Source organism: Lynx rufus, unplaced genomic scaffold, assembly GCF_022079265.1.
Source record: "Lynx rufus isolate CCGP_SWC_20201006 ecotype Redwood Valley unplaced genomic scaffold, mLynRuf1.p SCAF_6, whole genome shotgun sequence".
Lineage (NCBI taxonomy): Eukaryota > Metazoa > Chordata > Mammalia > Carnivora > Felidae > Lynx > Lynx rufus.
The window spans coordinates 41,027,246-41,046,030 of NW_025814878.1; the positions used below are offsets into that span (position 1 = coordinate 41,027,246).

The following is an 18,785-nucleotide window of genomic DNA, read 5'->3' on the forward strand; positions in this document are numbered from 1 at the left end:
AATAGAAACAATAATACCTCCTCCCCAGTATGGTTGGGAAGTTTTCAATTTAATCATATGTAAAGTATCCAGCACATAATAGGTTGTCAATAAACATTAATTCTGCCTTTCCTCCTTAGCGGAAGTGCAAAATTTAGAATATTGTGCACCTCTCTTCCAGGTGCACAAATGTTCTTTCTGCATAATTCAGTTTTAACCAACTGAACACTGAAAATATTTTGTGAAGCTGCCTAAAAGCAGATTTCCTTCCAAACTCAAATATGACATTGTGTATTTGCAATAAGTATTTTGCAACCCCAAAAGGGATTTAACTAACTCAATGCTCTTGATCAAAACCCTATTCAAATGGGCATAAGTACACTTGCCTTGCCTGCAACTAATGAAGACTTCTTTCTGGGGCTTCCCTCCATGCTCGGGCTCCAGCCCCAGTAGCTCAGCTTACCCTTTTGTCTCTCTTAAAGTCTCACTATGTCCTGGGACACACCGTGAAGCTGGTGCTATAAACGATGAGAACTGGAGCCCAATCCTTCCTAATGTCAGCTCCTTGGAGCAGTGTAGGCTCCCTTGGGAACTTTGGGAAATGATGGGATTGGGTTGAATATATGATACCAATCGAGACAGCAACCACACAGAGAAATCATCCTTGCAGCCACCACATAAGAGGTGCGTATACAGATCCACCGCTCCTCTCTCTTCACCTCATAGGTCACAGGCTACGAAGGTCAAAATGTCAAGTATAGGCTCTATTCTAGTTGCATGGGCAGACTGAGGGAAAAGAGAAGGTAGAAATAGATGAAACAAGAATCAAAACCACAAGATTAACTTAGGTTTTTAAAATTATTAAATAAATGAAAATCCAATAGGAGCATAGCAGTGGCTTTGTTCTGAATTCAAAACCACGAGGTTTCTTGAAAATCATATAGTGCAATAAGGAGAATGAAGGGAAATTCACAAACTCCATTTTTTGAAACCAAAGAAAATGTTTCTTCATAATGAAGACTATACCCTGGAGCAGGGAAAACTGATCCAAAAGACCCATCTGAAGGCAGATTTAGTATCTTTAAAGACTTTAAAGATGTGAAAATATAGGCCAAAGTATCGTGTTAGAGATAAATCGGGATGGCATTGGATTTCTCCTCAGCAACATTCAGTGACAAAAGAAAATGGACTAACATTTAAAATTTACCCAAGTAGAGAAAGTGTGAACCAGCTAAGCTGCTCTTCAAGTAGAGAGCAGGCCGACATTTGAATATGTAAGAATTCAGGGAATAGTATTCCCAAGAACCTTTTCTGAGAATGATACCAGAGGGTAAAATTCAGGCAAGCAGGAGTTGACTGACAACACTTCAGCAGAAGAACTGAGGTGAGCATATAATTCATTTCATTGCATAACTATTATGGAAATTTTCAAGCATACACAAAGGTAAAGAGAATGTACCTGCTGTCCAGCTTCAATAAGTATCAATATTTTGCCAATCTTGTTTCATCCTTCAGCTACCTCCCCTTTCTGTGACAAAATATTTTAAAGAAAATTCTAAACATTATGCTAATTCATACAGAAACATTTCAATATGAGTCTCTAACTGGTAAGGACTTTTTAAAAAAATATAAAGTACCATGCTATAATTATACATAACAAGGTATATATTTTATATACAGGTCTTTGATTTATAATATTATTATAAATAATTCCCTGAAATCATATAACATCCACTTAATACCATTCATATTTCCCTAAATAGCACAAAGATACCCTGTTATAGTTGGCTGTATGAAGCAGGTTATACATAAGGCCCACGTGTTGCTTCTGCTTGTTATGTCTCTCGTGTCTCATTTTTTCTCCTTTTTTCATGCCATTGGTTTGTGAAAAACTGGGTCATGTGTCAAATAGAATGTCCTATATCATAGATTTACTTGGTCGCTTCTTCATGGTGCTAATTAACTTGCAGATTTTTTGCCTGTATTCCCTATAAAGTGACAATTTGGTCTAATACCTGATTAGATTCAGACTTAATTTCCTAGGAAACGATACTTGACAGGTGACGCTGTGTACTTACTCTTGCACTGCATGGCATAAGGGGGCACAGAATATCGGGCTATCCCATTTTTAGGGACGCTAAGGGAGATAAGTGGCCTCATGTGACACAGTCCCCATCCCACTATGCTTTCACCTAGTACTTTAGAATTCATTATTTATTGTGTAGATCCATTACATTACTAGGGGTTGCAAAATGGTTATTTTCTAATTCTGAAAAGCTCTACAAAGAATAAAATAATAAAAGAAAAGTAGAATGATACAAAATTGATGTGCATAAAGAAATAATTTTTTCATGTACTGGAATAACAATGACTGAGAAGACATCATTGGAAAAAGAAGCCATTAACTATAGCCTACAAATGCGGGAAACTTACAAAATGTGTGAGGAAATCTTTAAAATATTTCTAAAGGACAAAATGTAGCCTTGAATAAATGGAAAATAAATGGAAAGGCACCCCATGTTCCCAGACAGGTTGATAACAACACAACAAAGGTGTCTAATTCACTAGCGTTGGGGTGGAGCCCAAGATTCTTTTAGCCTGCCTTCCCCAGCATGGCCTGCTTTGTGCTTTAAAGCAGTTCTCAAGAAATGATCCCTGGACCAACAATATGAACTTGGTTACAAATGCAAATTCTCTTGCCTCACTCCAGACCTACCAAATCAGACACTCTGGTCTCAGCAGTCTCTGTGTGAACAAGCCCTCTGGATGATTTTTGCGTGAGCTGAAAGTTTGAGGACCACTATCTCTAGTGCTTCTAAAATCTAAGTTGCAAAGGAATCACCTAAGATTCTGTTAAAAGGAAGACTGGATTCAGCAGGTCTGGGATGGGGTCTGATTCTGCATTGCTAACAGACTCCCTAGTGATGCTGATGCTGATGGTCTGAAGACAACGGTTTGAGGAGCAAGACTAGAAAAACAATCTGTTTCTAGTTTACTCAAGGCCAACCTACCCTGTGCCCTCTGCTCCCATTTTGTTCTAGGTATTAATGACAAATCATATGTTACTCCTCTCAGTAACATGTTTATTTTAAACAGAATTTAACCCACAGAAGTATGTTCCTCTCAAAACACATTTAACCAGAAATAATTACAAATTAATCTCAGGCTTTAGTGAAGCAATTTTGGGGAGAAATGTATTCAGCATCTATCAAAGCGTGCCATAGAGGACATACTGCTAAATGGAATCTAGAGGAGAAAACTACTAAGGAAAAGCTAATGTATAAAGAGAATCTTTGTGTAAACCTATGTATAATCCAGTTTGTATAAATCCAGTTTGCCTCTACTTTCTCTCCCTTAATAAATTCTTATTTTCATGTATTAGGTTTGGTGTAGGCCCTCGTATTGCTTCATAGTGCCCCAAAATTTGGTGGCTGAAAACAACAAACGTTTATTTAAGCTCATGATTTTCTGGGTCAGAGATTTAGAGAGTGCCCTACAATGTCTGCAGCCTCAGAAGTGGTGGCTCAAAGTCTGAATGGCTGTAATGGCGTCTCCCTCTCCACTTGGCTGGCTTGGCCAGGCTGAACATTACCAGAGACAAGACATAAGATACAACATTTCCACAATCTGGCTTCAGTTCTATAGTCTATTGGTTCACTAAGGCCAGATTCAAGGGGAGAAGGATAAGATTCCACCTCCCAGTTAGAGCCATTGAGCCACATTTCGTTTACCATGGTTAGTTTTTATTAGAGTGAAACCCAGAAGGACCAAAGATGCAGTGAAGTTGGTTTGGTTAGAATCAACGTAAATGAAAAAAAAAAAAAAATGCTAGCTTTAAGACCTTCTTTGAAAGCTCACAGGCTCAGGAGAGCCTGCAGTTAGCATCTCTTCCCCACTCCACCTTCAGTGACCTCACCTTGGAAACTTGAATCTGCGTCATAGAAATTGGCAAACATTTCACATCAGGGTGTTTTTTAGGAGCCATTTGTTAAATACTAATCACATACCATGTTTAAAATCCAAGTAATGTATCAAATATATTACAAATATATTGTGACGTTACATCCTCCACCTTCCCCTCTCCCACCTAAACACACACACGCCTGACCCTGCTCCTCTAACTTCCCAAGGATGTGTTCCAGGTCTTAACACTTATAGGGTCCTGTCTTCAATTTGGGGTAATGTTCCATGGTAATAAAGGGTTCATTCCCAGGATTGTCCAGCTAGGGAGCCAGGATTTTTAGTGATACAGAGTGCGAGCCACAGTGTAAAATGGAGTGCCTCTTTACACATCAATTCCACTCAGAGATTTAGGGAAACTTTAAAAAAAAAAAATATATATATATATATATATGCATGTATATATGTGTGTGTGTGTTATATATATTATATACACACATATATGTGTGTGTACATATTTAAACTAATGTGGGTATATAACATAGTAGAATGCAAAATTTGCATTATTTCTAATAAACATAAAACTACAAAACAGTTTTACACCAGCACTGCTTTGACAGTTTCCCCAGACCTCCAGTCAGGGCCGACTTACCCATTCAGCACAGTAGGCACTATGCCCAGAAACCACCATACTTGTAGGGGTTCCAAAAGTGTTTTTAATTTCTTTTAAAATTAGAAGAAAGTGAACTTTGGGGTTGAAAAAGTATTTTAGTATATAATATTAATTTATTTGTATTTATATTAATACAGTCATAAATGTGTATGTGCATGCATATGTGTGTGTGTGTGCGTGTGCGCGTTTAAAGTAAAAAGGGGTCTACGGAGGCAGAGTGCCTAGGGCCCCCAAAAGTCATAATACAGCCCTGCCTATAGGGACATGCTTTCAGAGCACAGTGGAAACATGTGAAAAGCTCTAAATTTTAAGCACCATATCCTTTCAATGTGTTATTCTTGAAAACTGCTGTCTTCAGATTCCAAGGAAATGAATTCCAAATGGTAGATTTTCATACGTCCTTGAAAGGCAGTAGAATAGATTTGCAGGACGAGGATTTCCGCTGACCGCACCACTGACCCCACTGTCTATAGCAGTCAGTTAAGAGGATCTTGGTTACTCACAAGTCACCACTTCTGCTCCCAGATGCCATGACCAATATTTATATAGAGCAGCAGACCTTCTTGCATGAGTCTCGTCAAGCCATAAAATCATAGAACTTGAAGCCACTGAGCCCCAACCCCCAACCAATGGAAGAGCACCTTTCTCACCATCCTTGACCGTCACTCGGCATCAGTTTGAGCACATCCTGACACAGCCCTGACACATCCCGACACAGCCTTCCCTCAGGAGCTGCAACGCTGCTTCTCTTTGGGTTGTTGTCTTCAAGGAAACACTGACGGCGAGAAAACACAGAGATACACAGGTTGCTGTCGATGCAGCCGAAGATGTCAGAATGAGCCCTGAACACCATGAGTCCTGTGGTAGATGAACTACACGCTGTGGGCAGTACCCACAAGTACCAGTGTGGTCTCATCGTCCTCAGGGCTATGTTCCAGACCATCCTCCACCACCTTATGCAGAGTGCTGTAGTGTTGCCGACTTTGGTGGAAAGAATGCAGCTCTGAGGCAGCCTCCCAGGCTGCAAAGGTGGGCATGGGGAAGGCATCTGGCCTCTTGTTTTCAAAAAAGCACTTCAGGTTTCGCTCACTCAGCTTGTTGGCATACTCCAGGAATGTATTCTCCAACTGCTCCTTCTCCTTTTGTGCATACGTCTTCCAAAAACTCAGCTGCAGGTGGCTGACTTTAGATCGGCAGCGAGAATAGCAAGTGGTGAGCAGAGAGAAGAAAGACGCTGAACAAATCAGGCACCATCCTAGAATCTTAGAAAGAAAGAAGGAAACAGTGAGGACATGTAGAAGCAAAGCCACTTCCCAGGGAGCCGGGATGGTGTTACTGGTAAGTGCTGAGTTAACACCACAGGCATTGCTATACCTCAGTTGAAATACTTCATGTTAATTTTGTAACAGTCAAAATAAAGTTCGAGTTTACCTAATCTCTATCATCCATCCTACCCAACGTTGCCGGTATACAAAGAAATAGCCAGAAGACAAGCAAATGGAAAATTGCAAAAAACGTAAATTATCCAAGAATCAGTTAAACCAACCCCTCAAATAGCTATTAAAGGAAAGAATTCTGTGCGTGTGGAAGTGTGGTCATTTGCACAAATGAACAATTCCTCAGCCAGGAGTTTTCAGGCATTGATAAATACACATTCATGGCTAGTGACTGATTTTTCCATGTTACGTTGTTTGCAGAGAACAACAGACCCTCTCTGAGAGAAGTAGCATTACTCATTACCCATGATCAAGTGAGACAGGCATAATACAATAAGGAAACTGAAGCCAGAAGAATTGAAAAGCTGCATTTAAAAAAAAAAAAAAAGAAAAGAAAAAGAACCTCAGCGTCATTCTAAACCTTCAGGATTACTGGTTCAGAATTTTGGTAATTAGAAAAAAAAAATTCCTATGTAAAAACTGGTTCAGGTGGCATTTTTTTTCCCTGAATGTTAAAAGCAGAACTCTAAATAGCTCGACGTACCTTCTAAACTTTTTTGTTGCTCTAATTGCATTGGTCACAATTGGAATTAATCTCATATTTGGACAACTAACAGAGCCCTTTCACAGTTTCTCTTGGCGTTTTCAATGACCCTTAGTATTTCTCAGCAAATGGGCCTGTTTGAAAATAGAAGCAATAATCTGCAAATGAACCCATTCAGACCGTAACAGAACTACAAATAAGTTGCAATGCTTTAAACCAGTGGTTCCCACACTCTGGCTCAGACTGTGGAGGCATTGTGAGGGTCTCAGACTCCACGTGAATGCCAACTCTGGAGTGGAACTAACTGGATTTAAATCTCAACCTTCCCTTTCCTACAGGTGTTCTCATTTCCTATGGGTGCCTCATTTCCTCAGTTGTAAAATGGGGGTTACCCACCTCAGAGGGGAATTTGGGGAATTGAAATGAGACAGTGTAGACATACATACGAATTCAGTATGTGTTAGCTATTATCACATGCTGCAATTTTTCAGATGTTATATATTCACGTAAAAGCATTACTGAACTCGTGGTATCTTTCTTTCGTGATTTATGAATGAGACACAGCTTCCACCACGTGAAAGTCTTCATATTTACCTTGAATCACTTGTGGTTGGCTACCTCTTCTCTTCCTCTTCTACCTTCCTCTTTCCACACAGCCGGACATCCTGCAGGCCAGCAGACCGTCTCACCTCAGCATCTGAGCCAGCTCTGCCTGAGCTATACTATTCAATCAACTACAGACTCCTCCTTCCACATTGCATCATTTTGGTGTTACCTTGCTCCGAGTACTGAGCACTGAGCCCTCTTGTTCTTCCCCAATTCATAGTATCCAGAATCTAAATAGACATGGTGGATGCTCTCACACCAGCCCTCAATATGTTCCATTCTTCATGAGTCTCTTCTCTCAAACCCTGGCAGTTTTCTCATTAATTTAGAACACTTACTGTGAGTCAACAGCTTTATGCCCATTTGTGTCCTTCATCTCTACACCTTGTTCAGCAGCCCTCCAAGGTAGGTGTTATTACTCCCAACTATGAGCAAACTGGGGCTCAGAGGGGTGAAACCATTAGTTCTGGGTCACAGAGCTGGTAAGTGGTGGAGTCAGGATTCAAACCCAAGGCTAGCCAACTCTAAGACCAAGCTCTTGCCACTTGTCCACTCTAACTGCCTTAAGAATAGAAGTTAGAAATCCAGCTGGATCTCTTCTTTCTTTGCGCCCCCCCCCCCCCGCCATGGATAGGGAACTTTTTCCACCCCCACCCACATATCCAACTATTGGTCTGGATTCCCTGTTGCTCCTGCCTAGCTGAACCACTGTGGTCAGCAGCTGTCATTGATATAGCTCCCCTTGTCTACATCCCGTGTGCATCCTCCCCTAGAAATCAGCCCCGGGTATTTCTCATTCTGCTGAAAAGTAAACACGTAGTGTGCCCAGGATAAGCTATGACAGGATATTCATAATTCCTTATGCCTGTGTTTAGAGAAGAAAAGCTCACACAGTGATAAGTGTTTGGATCTGGCATGAACTGAATAGAGCCTGGTGCCTGAGGACATAAATCATAAATCGCTCATTGTATCATAACATTTGTAATTAGTACCTTCCTTCAACAAAAGAAGGAAGACATTTGGGATCCTGGAATGTTTTTATCTAAGACGAGCTTTATGCATTAAACAAAAGATTTTGTTGTGGGGCATTTTTGAAGCTTATCAGCTTATGAAAAAAGTACCGTGTGACCATACAGCCAACCAGCTTTGGAAAGTATGATTGTAAAACCAGACTGCCTTGATGTGTTGTTGAAAAGGCACATCCTTGTTGAAAAAGTAAAAATATACCATTTTGAGCGCCTTTATTCTGAAACAAATAGCATTCCTGAGAAATTGTGGATCTGTTTATGTACTCTTATTGGTTGTTTTGGTTTGGGGAACATAATCCTACTACTCCCAAGTAGGAATTCAGTCTTTTCCTGAGGCCAGGGCAGGGCTCCACATCTGGATTTGTGCTCACGTACCTGGACGGATGACAAGCTACTTCCCTGTGTCAATTAGGTAAAGCTACAATTTCCTTCTATTAAATAAAACCTGTAGAGCGCAAAGAGTGGAGGACCTAACCTCCCTAGAGAATACCGTCACTTTTCACTGAAGGCTATTTAAAGACTGCCACCTCCCATTTTGGACAGGAAATCTTTCTCAATCCTGACAATATTTATACGCAGAGATAACAGTTGCCAGAAATCACTTGAGGGAATCTCTACACTAATTATATTACGTGCAGCTTTGAAAAATAAGAGTTCATTTGGTTCAGCTATATTTTAATAGATGAATGCTATGTGTGTTTTTCTGAGAAACCAGTTTGAAAATAATTGATAGAAGGCAGTAATTTCTAATTACAGCTCTGTCATTAACGCTCAATTATGAGTTAGCGTCATGCATTATTTACAAAGTCAACCCGGAGAGATTGTTTTAAAGCACTTAAGTATTTACATACGCATAACCCAGAGGATATTTTCTTTTTGGAAGTGGAAAAGACAATGCAATCAGCAATTTTAGGGAGCCACCAACCTCTAAAAAGCTTTCCCTGAGATTGTCTTAATGCTGCATGATGTTCCAATTTCCATTTGGTTTCAAAATGTTCTAACAAGATTCAGACTCAGCTCTGCCGGAAGTGAGTACAGACAGAATACTTTGCGCGGGGAGAAAAAGGCAAGTTTGTCCTTTCTTACCTGAGACTGGGCTTGCAGGGACAGTTTCAGTTCTTCATTGTCCGTGGGGGCCATGCTGGTTTTGCCACAAGACACTTTGTAAAGTTCATCCCAGCATTCCTGGGGCTTGCCCTTGCAAATCAGTCCCAGGAGTCTTGAACTTTTGGTCCCGCTCATGGCACATTCATAAAACGTCCCATTGAGCAGAGCCACAGAAAGCCACATCATTGGAGCCACCAATGAACTCAGAGTGATCTGGCCGAGGACATAGAAAAAGTGGCAGCTGTGACCTTTGGGGAAGATTTTCCTGGGATTCACACAGCAGCCGGTGAAGAGCCTCATCGCCTTGCTGTTCAGAAAGAATCCCAGGATCAGTAACACCCAAGCAGGAGCAAACAGGAAAACCAGCCCATAGACCACATTCTCAGTGCTGCAGGGACACTTAAAAGCCACCAGTGAAAAGAGACGCTCGCTCCCCACGGTCAGCAGAGCCATGAAGCTGTAGCCAATAACAGTTTTCTGGTTGAGGAAGAATTTTAAAATCCCCTGAAAAGCATCCATGTTGAAGATACACAAGAGGAAAACGCTTTGCCCTTATTTATTGGCAGAGCAGCTGCGGCAGTGGCCGAGGGTGGAGCTCCTTCTTCATTAGAAACAACAGTCCTCCTTCTCAGACTGAATTCAGCCAGATAAGGAAACAATGTCATTGCCTAGGAATGAGTATTTCCCAACCATGCTCAGATAACGCCTCCTACTGGTGAATTTTGTGCCACGGAACCGGGGCCCAAACACTGAGAATCTGAGTACATTCAGAGTGCAGAGCTTCCATTTTATGTTATTTTCATATGGCTTGGATTGAGAATCAGAATTTTTTTCAGATTCTCAATCCTATAAATAATAGTCTAGGAATTTTCCAGCCGGAGGAATCAACATTAGCAGAAATGGGTCTCAGCCAATTCACTGAGAGCCAAATCTAGTCTCCAGGCCAGGAGTCTCATGATGATTTTTCCCTTGTTACTTAAGACTGCTACTTTTGCTACTTTGCCTTAAGACCTGAAAGATTCATTTTTTTTGTGTCCTCTTAAACTGACTAGTGTCAGAGATTTGAGCCAAATTTTAGGATTTGGGCTACCTAAAATTTCTATGGAAAAGTTTAGGGAGCATTTGAGTTTTCAGTGAAAGACAAAATGAGAAGGTCCTCATCATTTCTTTCCTAGTAACCTCTTGATTACTATCTCTGCCTTTGACCTCCTGCCCAACCCTACCCTCAACCCAAATCCATCCTCCAAGCTCACACAAAGGAGATCCTTCAAATGGAAATTCAATTCTGTCCTAACCTACTCACACCTTCGGGCTTTATGCTACCCACAACTGATAAATACCAGTCTGCCCTGAACTTGATCATGGTATTTCCTGCCCATGACATGTTTCCTCCACCTAGAACACCTCCCACTCCCACCCTGTCCACCTGGCAAATTCTCACTCAATATTCATGAACAGAATAGCAGTTTCCTTCTCTGTGAGTATTTGCAGGATTGCTTCCTAATATAGAACACTGTATGTACTTGCAGGACTTACACCATTGCAGTTTTTTTAATACCTTTTTACTACGAGCTCTTATAAAACAGGAACTATATTTATGAACCTTTGTATTCCGGGCCTAAACATGGTCTCAAACACCGAATGGATGCTCATTTAATAATTTGTTTTTCAAATAGTTATTGAACTCGCATTGTGTGCTAGAAATGCAGTGTTCAGTGAGTACCTATTGAATGAATGATGAAACTTTCAGGACTTCTAACTATAAATAATTTAAGAAAATTGTTTCCATTTCTGTCCTATACTGCTCTTAATTTTAAAAATTAAATTAATTGGGACACCTGGGTGGTTCAATTGGTTAAGTGTCTGACTCTTGATCTCAGCTCGGGTCATGATCTCACCATTCGTGGGATCGAGCCCCATGGTGGGGCTGTATGATAACAGTACAGAGCCTGCTTGGGATTCTCTCTCTCCCTCTCTCTCTACCCCTCTCCTGCTAATGCTGTCTCAAAATATATAAATAAACCTTTTTAAAAAATTAAATAATTAAGACACTTGAAAGACAAGTTCACAAGTTTCCAATAATAAACTTCAAATTCCAGTGCATTTGGTGAAAAGAAAGTTCCTTGGCCCAGAAGTCAAGGGACTGAGCAATAGCATGGGCTTGGCCATGTCATTCGACTTCTCTGAATCGCAACCTGCTCACTTATGAAACTAGAGGTATAAAAGAAATAGTCTCCAAGATTTTATCCATCTCAACATGGTAAAAATCTGTAAGCCCTTCAATACAGCAGACTTTTTTCAGAAGTTACTTTATGACTCATTTATGTAAATCATACCACCACTATCCCTTGCTCCTTCTCAGAGACTAGTCATCCTTTGTGATATGACTTCCTCCACTTTCCAAAGCACACCCTTGAGTCTGATTGTCCAGCAGCACCCTCTACTCTATCACCTTCCCATTGTGGTGGATATGTCTTGCGTCCCTTCTCATTCAGGATCTTACCCTTTACTAGGCTCACATGACACCTATCATGCTGGGATGTTGATGACTGATATTTTAATTTCTTACCCCCCTGAAGGATATTTATTTTTGAAAAAGATTTTTTGAGAAATAATGCTTAACTCTGCTTCATAAAGCATATTGCTTCCACAGAAAACTAGTCCCTTAGGATATCCCATAAAAATAAAACTCTTTAAGACTTGTACAGGTCATAGGGTGGGTACATGCCAAAGCTGAGTGTGAGCCCACACTGGCTGACTACAAACTCCACATGCTTAACCATTGTGCTGCACTGCCTGGAACAGAATATCTGGGTGCTTTGCTAATAATAGATACTTGTTCCAGACCAAGTTTTTTAGCAGATTTTCCCCCCTTTTTATTAGGTTGCCTTTAAGATGTACCTGGGAATTACACCAAGTGTGACCTGTAACAATCCAAGCAGAACTGAATTTTCCCTGATCTTAGACAAGAATCCTCTGGTGGAGTTTGTGGAAGAGCTCCCTGCCGGGCGATCGTCTCTGTGCTACTGCAATTTACTCTGTGGGATTATCAGAGGTGCCCTGGAAATGGTAAAGCATATCTATTTCATTGTGTTGGGTATATTCCTTATCTCGTGCTGTGTAACAGATTACCCCCACATACAACGGTTTAAAACAACTAATATTTATTATCTCACACAGTTTCTAAGAATCAGAAATCCCGGAAGAGTTTTGGTAGGTGGTTGTGGCTAACAGCCTTTCAGAGCGTAATACACACATGATCCGGCTGTTGGTCCCTTCAGGGCTGCAGTCCCTGAACACTTGACTGAGGCTAGACGATCCACCTCCATGCTCACTCACGTGGTCTCACTGGCTGGCTGGCAGCTGGCTAGAGGCTTCATGAAAGTCCTTGCCACATAGGCTCCCTGGTAGATACAGTCACAACAGGTGCTGCTGGCCCTGGTACTGTGTGGGAGGGCCCTACCTGAGGGTGTGTGAATAACAGGAGGCAAAGATCACTGCAGTCGATTTTGGAGGCTGGCTTCCACACCTGAATTATTCATTGACTGAACAAAGACGGTGAGGTGATTCGCGTCTGCGAAAAGGCACTGAGCTCTTGGTTTGGGGAGTAGATTCCTGTGATTCATTGCTTACATACAAAAACCAAGAGCACACTGTATGTTAGCCAGTTTGACAACAAATTATAAAAAAAAAAGATATTTTAAAAATAAAAATTAATGAAGAGAGAAAAGAAATAAGAGATTTAAAAAGGCCTGAAAAATAGTTTGAAATGTAGGAATTACATTATCAAAAAAAAAAGTAGCACTGACAGCAATTTTCTAGTGAATTTAATTTGTGTGGAAAAGTAAGTAAATAATTGTGCTTCCAAACAAATCTAAGTCCAGATAATTATTCAAAAAAAAAAAAAAAGGCATTGAGCGTACAAGGTGAATAAGACATAGTTGCTGCCCTTCAAGAGTTTCTGTCTAGTACAGGGGCACCTGGGTGGCTCAGTTGGTTGAGTGTCTGACTTCGGCTCAGGTCATGATCTTGCGGTTCGTGAGTTCCAGTCCCACGTTGGGTTCTGTGCTGACAGCTCAGAGCCTGGAGCCTACTTCAGATTCTGTGTCTCCCTCTCTCACTCTGCCCTTCCCCTGCTCATGCTGTGTGTGTCTCTCTCTCTCTCTCAAGAATAAATAAACATTAAAAAAATAATAATAATAAAAGAGTTTCTGTCCAATAGAGAAGTCAGATAGATGTGTAAAAAAGTGTGGATAAATGGCTAGGGGAGGACCTGGGTTGGGGTGGCTGGTAGGGCAGAGATAACTTCCTAGAGAAACTAGGATAAATAGAAGGTGAAGGCCATGGGGTAAGGGAAGCAGGGGAAAATAATGTTCCAGGTAAAAGGAATAGCATGTCCAAAGACACAAAAAGAATGTTTCATTCAAGGAATGAGAAACTTGAATTAATTCCATAGAGGTGACATGTAGATTGAGATATTGTCTCGAGTAAGGTTTCAGTTCTTTACAGAGGCTTGATTTTTATTTTTTATTTTATTTTATTTTATTTTATTTTATTTTATTTTATTTTACTTTTTATATTAAATATAATTTATTGTCAAATTGGTTTCCATACAACACCCAGTGCTCATCCCAACAGGTGCCCTCCTCAATAGAGGCCTGATTTTTAAAAAGTGGTGGGGCACATTCATATGACAACCTTGGGAACAATCTAAAGATTGTTATATTGAAAGCAGCAGAGACCCATTATAGGTTTATAAAGAAGGGAATGGTATTTTGAAATTTGTGTTTTAGGAATTTTATCCCTTTGTCAACAAAGTGAAAGTATACAGGAGGAGGGTACAATGCTGGAGGGAAGAAGAGGGCAGTTAGGAAGCTGATGATGGTAACCTCAAGAAAAACCGGAATAAAGCCCTGACAATAGGAGTGGAGAGGAGATCGATGTGAACATTAATAAGGCAGATTACTAACTAATTAAACTTAAAACTAGGTTATTAGTTGACTGAAAGAGATAAGATTGGGAAAAAGATTCAGGAATTATTTAAGGTTCTGAGTAACCTGTAAGATGGTTGTACTGTTAACCAAGAGAGCAAAACAAGGAGGGGTACACTGGGGGTTGGGAAAGATAAAGTGGGGAGTTCAGCTTGGAAGATTCTAGAATTGAGGTGTCTAACATACAAACAAGTGATGATATTCAATAAGCAGTTGTTTTACATGTCTGGAAGCCACAGATGTGGGCTGGAGAGTCATTGGAACTGTCAAAGGATGCCTAGGAAGTGTGTAGAGTAAGAAGGAAAAGAAGTCACAGGTGGAACCGTAGGAAGCAATAAAACATAATGAGTAAGTTGAAGAGAGAATACAAAGACTGCAAAGGATACCAAGAAGGAATAAACAGAAGTGGGAAAATACAGGGAAAGAATGGAGTCAGAAACAAAGGAGGAGAGTATTTCAAGAGGTTCCTCGAAAAATTAAAAATAGAACTACCCTACAACCCAAAAAATTGCACTACTAGGAATTTATCCAAAGGATACAAAAATGCTGATTTGAAGGGGCATGCACACCCCAATGTTTATAGCAGAACAATCAACAATAGCCAAAGTATGGAAAGAGCCCAAATGTCCATCGACTGATGAATGGATAAAGAAGATGTGGTGTATATATATATATATATATATATATATAATGGAATACTACTCAGTGATGAGAAAGCATGAAATCTTGCCATTTGCAACAATGTGGATGGAACTAGAATGTATTATGCTAAGTGGATAAGTCAGTCAGAGAAAGAGAAATATCATATGATTTCACTTATATGTGGAATTTGAGAAACTCAACAGTTAACATAGGGGAAGGGAAGGAAAAATAAGATAAAAACAGAGAGAGAGAGAGCAATACAGAGAACAAACTGAGGTTTGCTGGGGGGTGTGAGGGGTTAAATGGTGACAGGCATTAATGAGGGCACTTTTCAGGATAAGCACTGGGTGTCATGTGTAAGAGATGAATCACTGGGTTCTATTCCTGAAGCCAAGACTACACTGTATGTTAACTAACGTGGATATAAATTTAAAAAAAGAAGAAGAAGAGGGAGTGATTCCCAAGATCAAGGACAGCAGAGATGCTAAGTAAAACAAGACCTGAAAAATATTCACAACATGTAGGAAGGAAAAGGTCAGGAAGGACCTTAGTGGGATGAGAACCTGAAGGAAGACGACAATCTGTCAAAAACTCTTGATCAAGGGCAACTTAGAAAGAGGTAACAGTCCACAAAGTCTAGTTTTTCCAGAAGCTGAGCTTTTAAAAGTGGTGGGACCAGAGAGTAGCCAAAGATTAGACATGATAATGAGGCATGCATATAATTTTCAATTATCTGTGATAATTAGAGGAAGGATATAATAACAGGTAATCCAAAAGAGTAAAACAATAGCCATAATGTATTATTCACACAGACCTTCCATGCTCTGTCCTACCAATTTTTTAGGCTTGCCCTATAATCAAGAAATCAAGAAAGAGGAAGGGAGATGTTCTGGGAGCTTACAGACAAAGGGAGGAACCATAAAACAAAGGCAAAAATAAGATAAATAATTCTCCAGTTTTCATGGACAACATTTGATTCTATATGCTATTTGACAAATAGCTATCAGGCCTCATGTGGCCTCAGGTATCCAAATAGCTTCAACGTAGCCTCCTTGCTCATTTTAACTGACCTTCTGACAAATTTTGACAAAGACAAAAAAGATCTTATTGGGGGAAAATGAGGGTGAACATAGCTTCTATATTAAGATCTTATTGGGGGAAAATGAGGGTGAACATAGCTTCTATATTTCAATTGCCTACTAGACCCAGGCTTTTTCACTTATTATTTGTTTTACCAAGTACTTTTGCTTTTATCTTATTTATCACAAGGACTTAAAATAGCTGAACAGATACTCTGTCAAGGGTAGTCGGTCAGCAATATGATACTCTTATGTGAATACATTTTAATGAATAGACAAGTAAGCCCTGTGGGATCACTTCAATGTATGGAAAGTGGGAAATTCTTTATGGTAGAAAAGAAGGGCTGGATATCAAATATTCATGTCTGTAATTTCAATCTTTAATTTTATATTTATAATTTATTTAGTTGATACTTTTTCAAAGCTCTCAAAGTCGTGATTGCTACATGTTGTTAGCACAAGTGATGCTATTTGGCCGATGACAGAATGATTGATAGCAAGTTCGTTGGAAAGAAATCATTTAAGAATCCATTTATCCTTGGAATTTCTGCTTGACAAGGCACATTGGGTCAAGGCTATAGATGAGCTCTGCACTGTGAGCAAAAGTGGGCCCATGTCCCTTGACTTGCCCCGGAATCCCCCAGGTTGGGCGTGGCCTGGACCACCCTTCTCTCTGCAGGCTCACACCACAGAGCTGACCCACAGCCAGATCATCTCTGGAGGACACACAGTAAAGGGCCCTTCATCCATGAAGCAAACTCTTTTTTTTATCATTCCATAAGGAAAGTGAGCCCCTTATTGGTTATATAAAGCTGAAAAAAAATAGAGTTTTTTTAATTTTTTAAACCTAAATGATGCGTGCCTGTTTTGTTTTGTTTTTTTCTCTTTCCTAGGTTCATTTGGCTGCTGATGTTACATTCTTGCAAGACACACTGAAAGGCGACCGTGTGACAGAAATAGGAATAACATTTCTGAAAAAGCTAGATGAGAAAAAATACAGACGGAAAAAATGAAGAATTGCATGCAAAACGCCACAGGGTGGCCATTTGAGGAGTTAATATTATCTAAACATATATAACCATAGAAATTTTGAATTGTTTAATAATAGCATGGGATTTAAAAGGCTTCTATATCCACCAGAAATTTGAAGTGCAGGGCACTAGGAGTTAAAGCTGTTTTCTTTCTTTGTTTATAAATCACACATTTTTAATCTTATGTCCATAAGATTACATCTACAAATAACTCTTTGTAAGATGGGATACATGAATTTCACATATCATATAGTTCGTCCTAACAGAGTCTATTGATTTATTTACTTATGGCAATGAAAAAAAATCACAACCAGCTACTCAGTTAGTATATCTACCCATTCTCATTGGAAAAATAGATGAAATGATACAATATAGAGTTCACTATATAGAGATAATTTCTAGATACTGTATAGAAACAGTGCCATTTATAATACCTTTCCATCTTTTTGAGAAACTATGGATACGATTTCTCTCGTATATTGGCTTGGTTAATCACTTTAGCCTCCCAAAGTTGCTCTCTCTTGATTTATAAATACCAAGGCAAGCTGTTTATTTGGACGTTAATTTTAAAATATTTTTAAATAGCATTTAATTTTAATTAACTTAATTTTTAGATAGTATTAACCACATTTCTTCCTTTTCTCATGAAATATTGCCGATGGTCAAGCCAGAAAATCTCTAAAATGAGAGGTCAATAATGTTTTTTGGAAAGTACTTTCTTACCCCAAAGCTTATTAAGTTAGAAATTTTGCTGTCATTTTTATCCCCTAAACACCTTGCAAAGCATACTTTGTGCCCAGAACATATTTAAAATTCAAAATGTACTGGACACAATAATCATTACCAGACCATCAGCATACAGGTAGCCTATATGTCGGTCCGGGATCTAGTGGGATCTTCAGAGAACTGAAACTACAAGTAAGCTATAATTAGTATGGGCCCATCAGTTAAAACTGGTGTAAGTGATATGAGAGTGGTAGACTTCAGTTGGACTCGGGAGCCTGAAGACACTATCCCTCCAGCCTGAAGACACTAGTCTCTTTCTAGTGGATTCAGGTGATCCTAATTAGTGGCTGATCTTGGGAAAGGCACATAGTCTCTCAGGCACACTCTCTCTCATCTATAAAATGGCACGGTTGGACATGATACATATCTTAAATTATATAAATGAGTTTGAATGGCATCAAGAACCACTGTAGGGCCCCTGAGTAGCTCAGTCGGTTAAGCATCTGACTCTAGATTTCGGCTCAGGTCTCACGGTGTGTGAGTTTGAGCTGACAGCATGGGGCCTGCTTGGGATTCTGTCTCCCTCTTTCTCTGCCACTGTCCCCCTCGCTCTCTATCTCTCTCTCAAAATAAATTAAAAAAATAACAATAAGCTTAAAGAAAGAAATATTTTTAAAAGAACCACTGAAATTCCACATTTTTGGACTTTAGAAGACGATGAGGAATTTCTTTGTTCCCTGCCTACCCAGCTGTCTCTTCAAAAGGACATTGAAGTGGGTATTAGGATCAAATAGAGTCCCTGGGGCAGCTGTAGCAACCACAGAAGGAACTTCAAACCAGTTCCACGGACGACCAGGAATAGAATCTGGAAGAATATTACCTGACATCAGAAGGGATATCACAGTGCCTCGTATTTTAAACTGATGCCGCCAGAAGAATGTTTGCAATCCATCCCAAAACTTCTTTTGGGGATGTTTCCATCTTCTGTTCAGTTTCCTCTTTCTCCTTTATAGTACACTCACCTCTCCAGAAACCCAAAGTCC

General features: G+C 39.9%; 2 protein-coding genes across 2 annotated transcripts in view; one reads left to right on the top strand and one right to left on the bottom strand.

The window, feature by feature from the left end:
• The window catches only part of TRAPPC3L (trafficking protein particle complex subunit 3L), a 39,097-nt gene extending 22,099 nt beyond the window's left edge, over window positions 1–16,998 (top strand). Inside the window, exons 4-5 of the mRNA XM_047102836.1 lie at window positions 12,157–12,342; window positions 16,879–16,998. Coding sequence (XP_046958792.1) covers window positions 12,157–12,342; window positions 16,879–16,998 — 306 coding nt within the window. The remainder of the gene's footprint in view (window positions 1–12,156; window positions 12,343–16,878) is intronic.
• CALHM5 (calcium homeostasis modulator family member 5) lies at window positions 5,425–9,792 on the bottom strand. The gene is made up of 2 exons (XM_047102835.1): window positions 9,253–9,792; window positions 5,425–5,814 (listed from the first exon to the last, which is right to left on the bottom strand). The coding sequence occupies exons 1-2, from the start codon at window positions 9,790–9,792 to the stop codon at window positions 5,425–5,427; spliced, it is 930 nt and encodes a 309-aa protein (XP_046958791.1).
• Window positions 16,999–18,785: the final 1,787 nt, after the last annotated feature.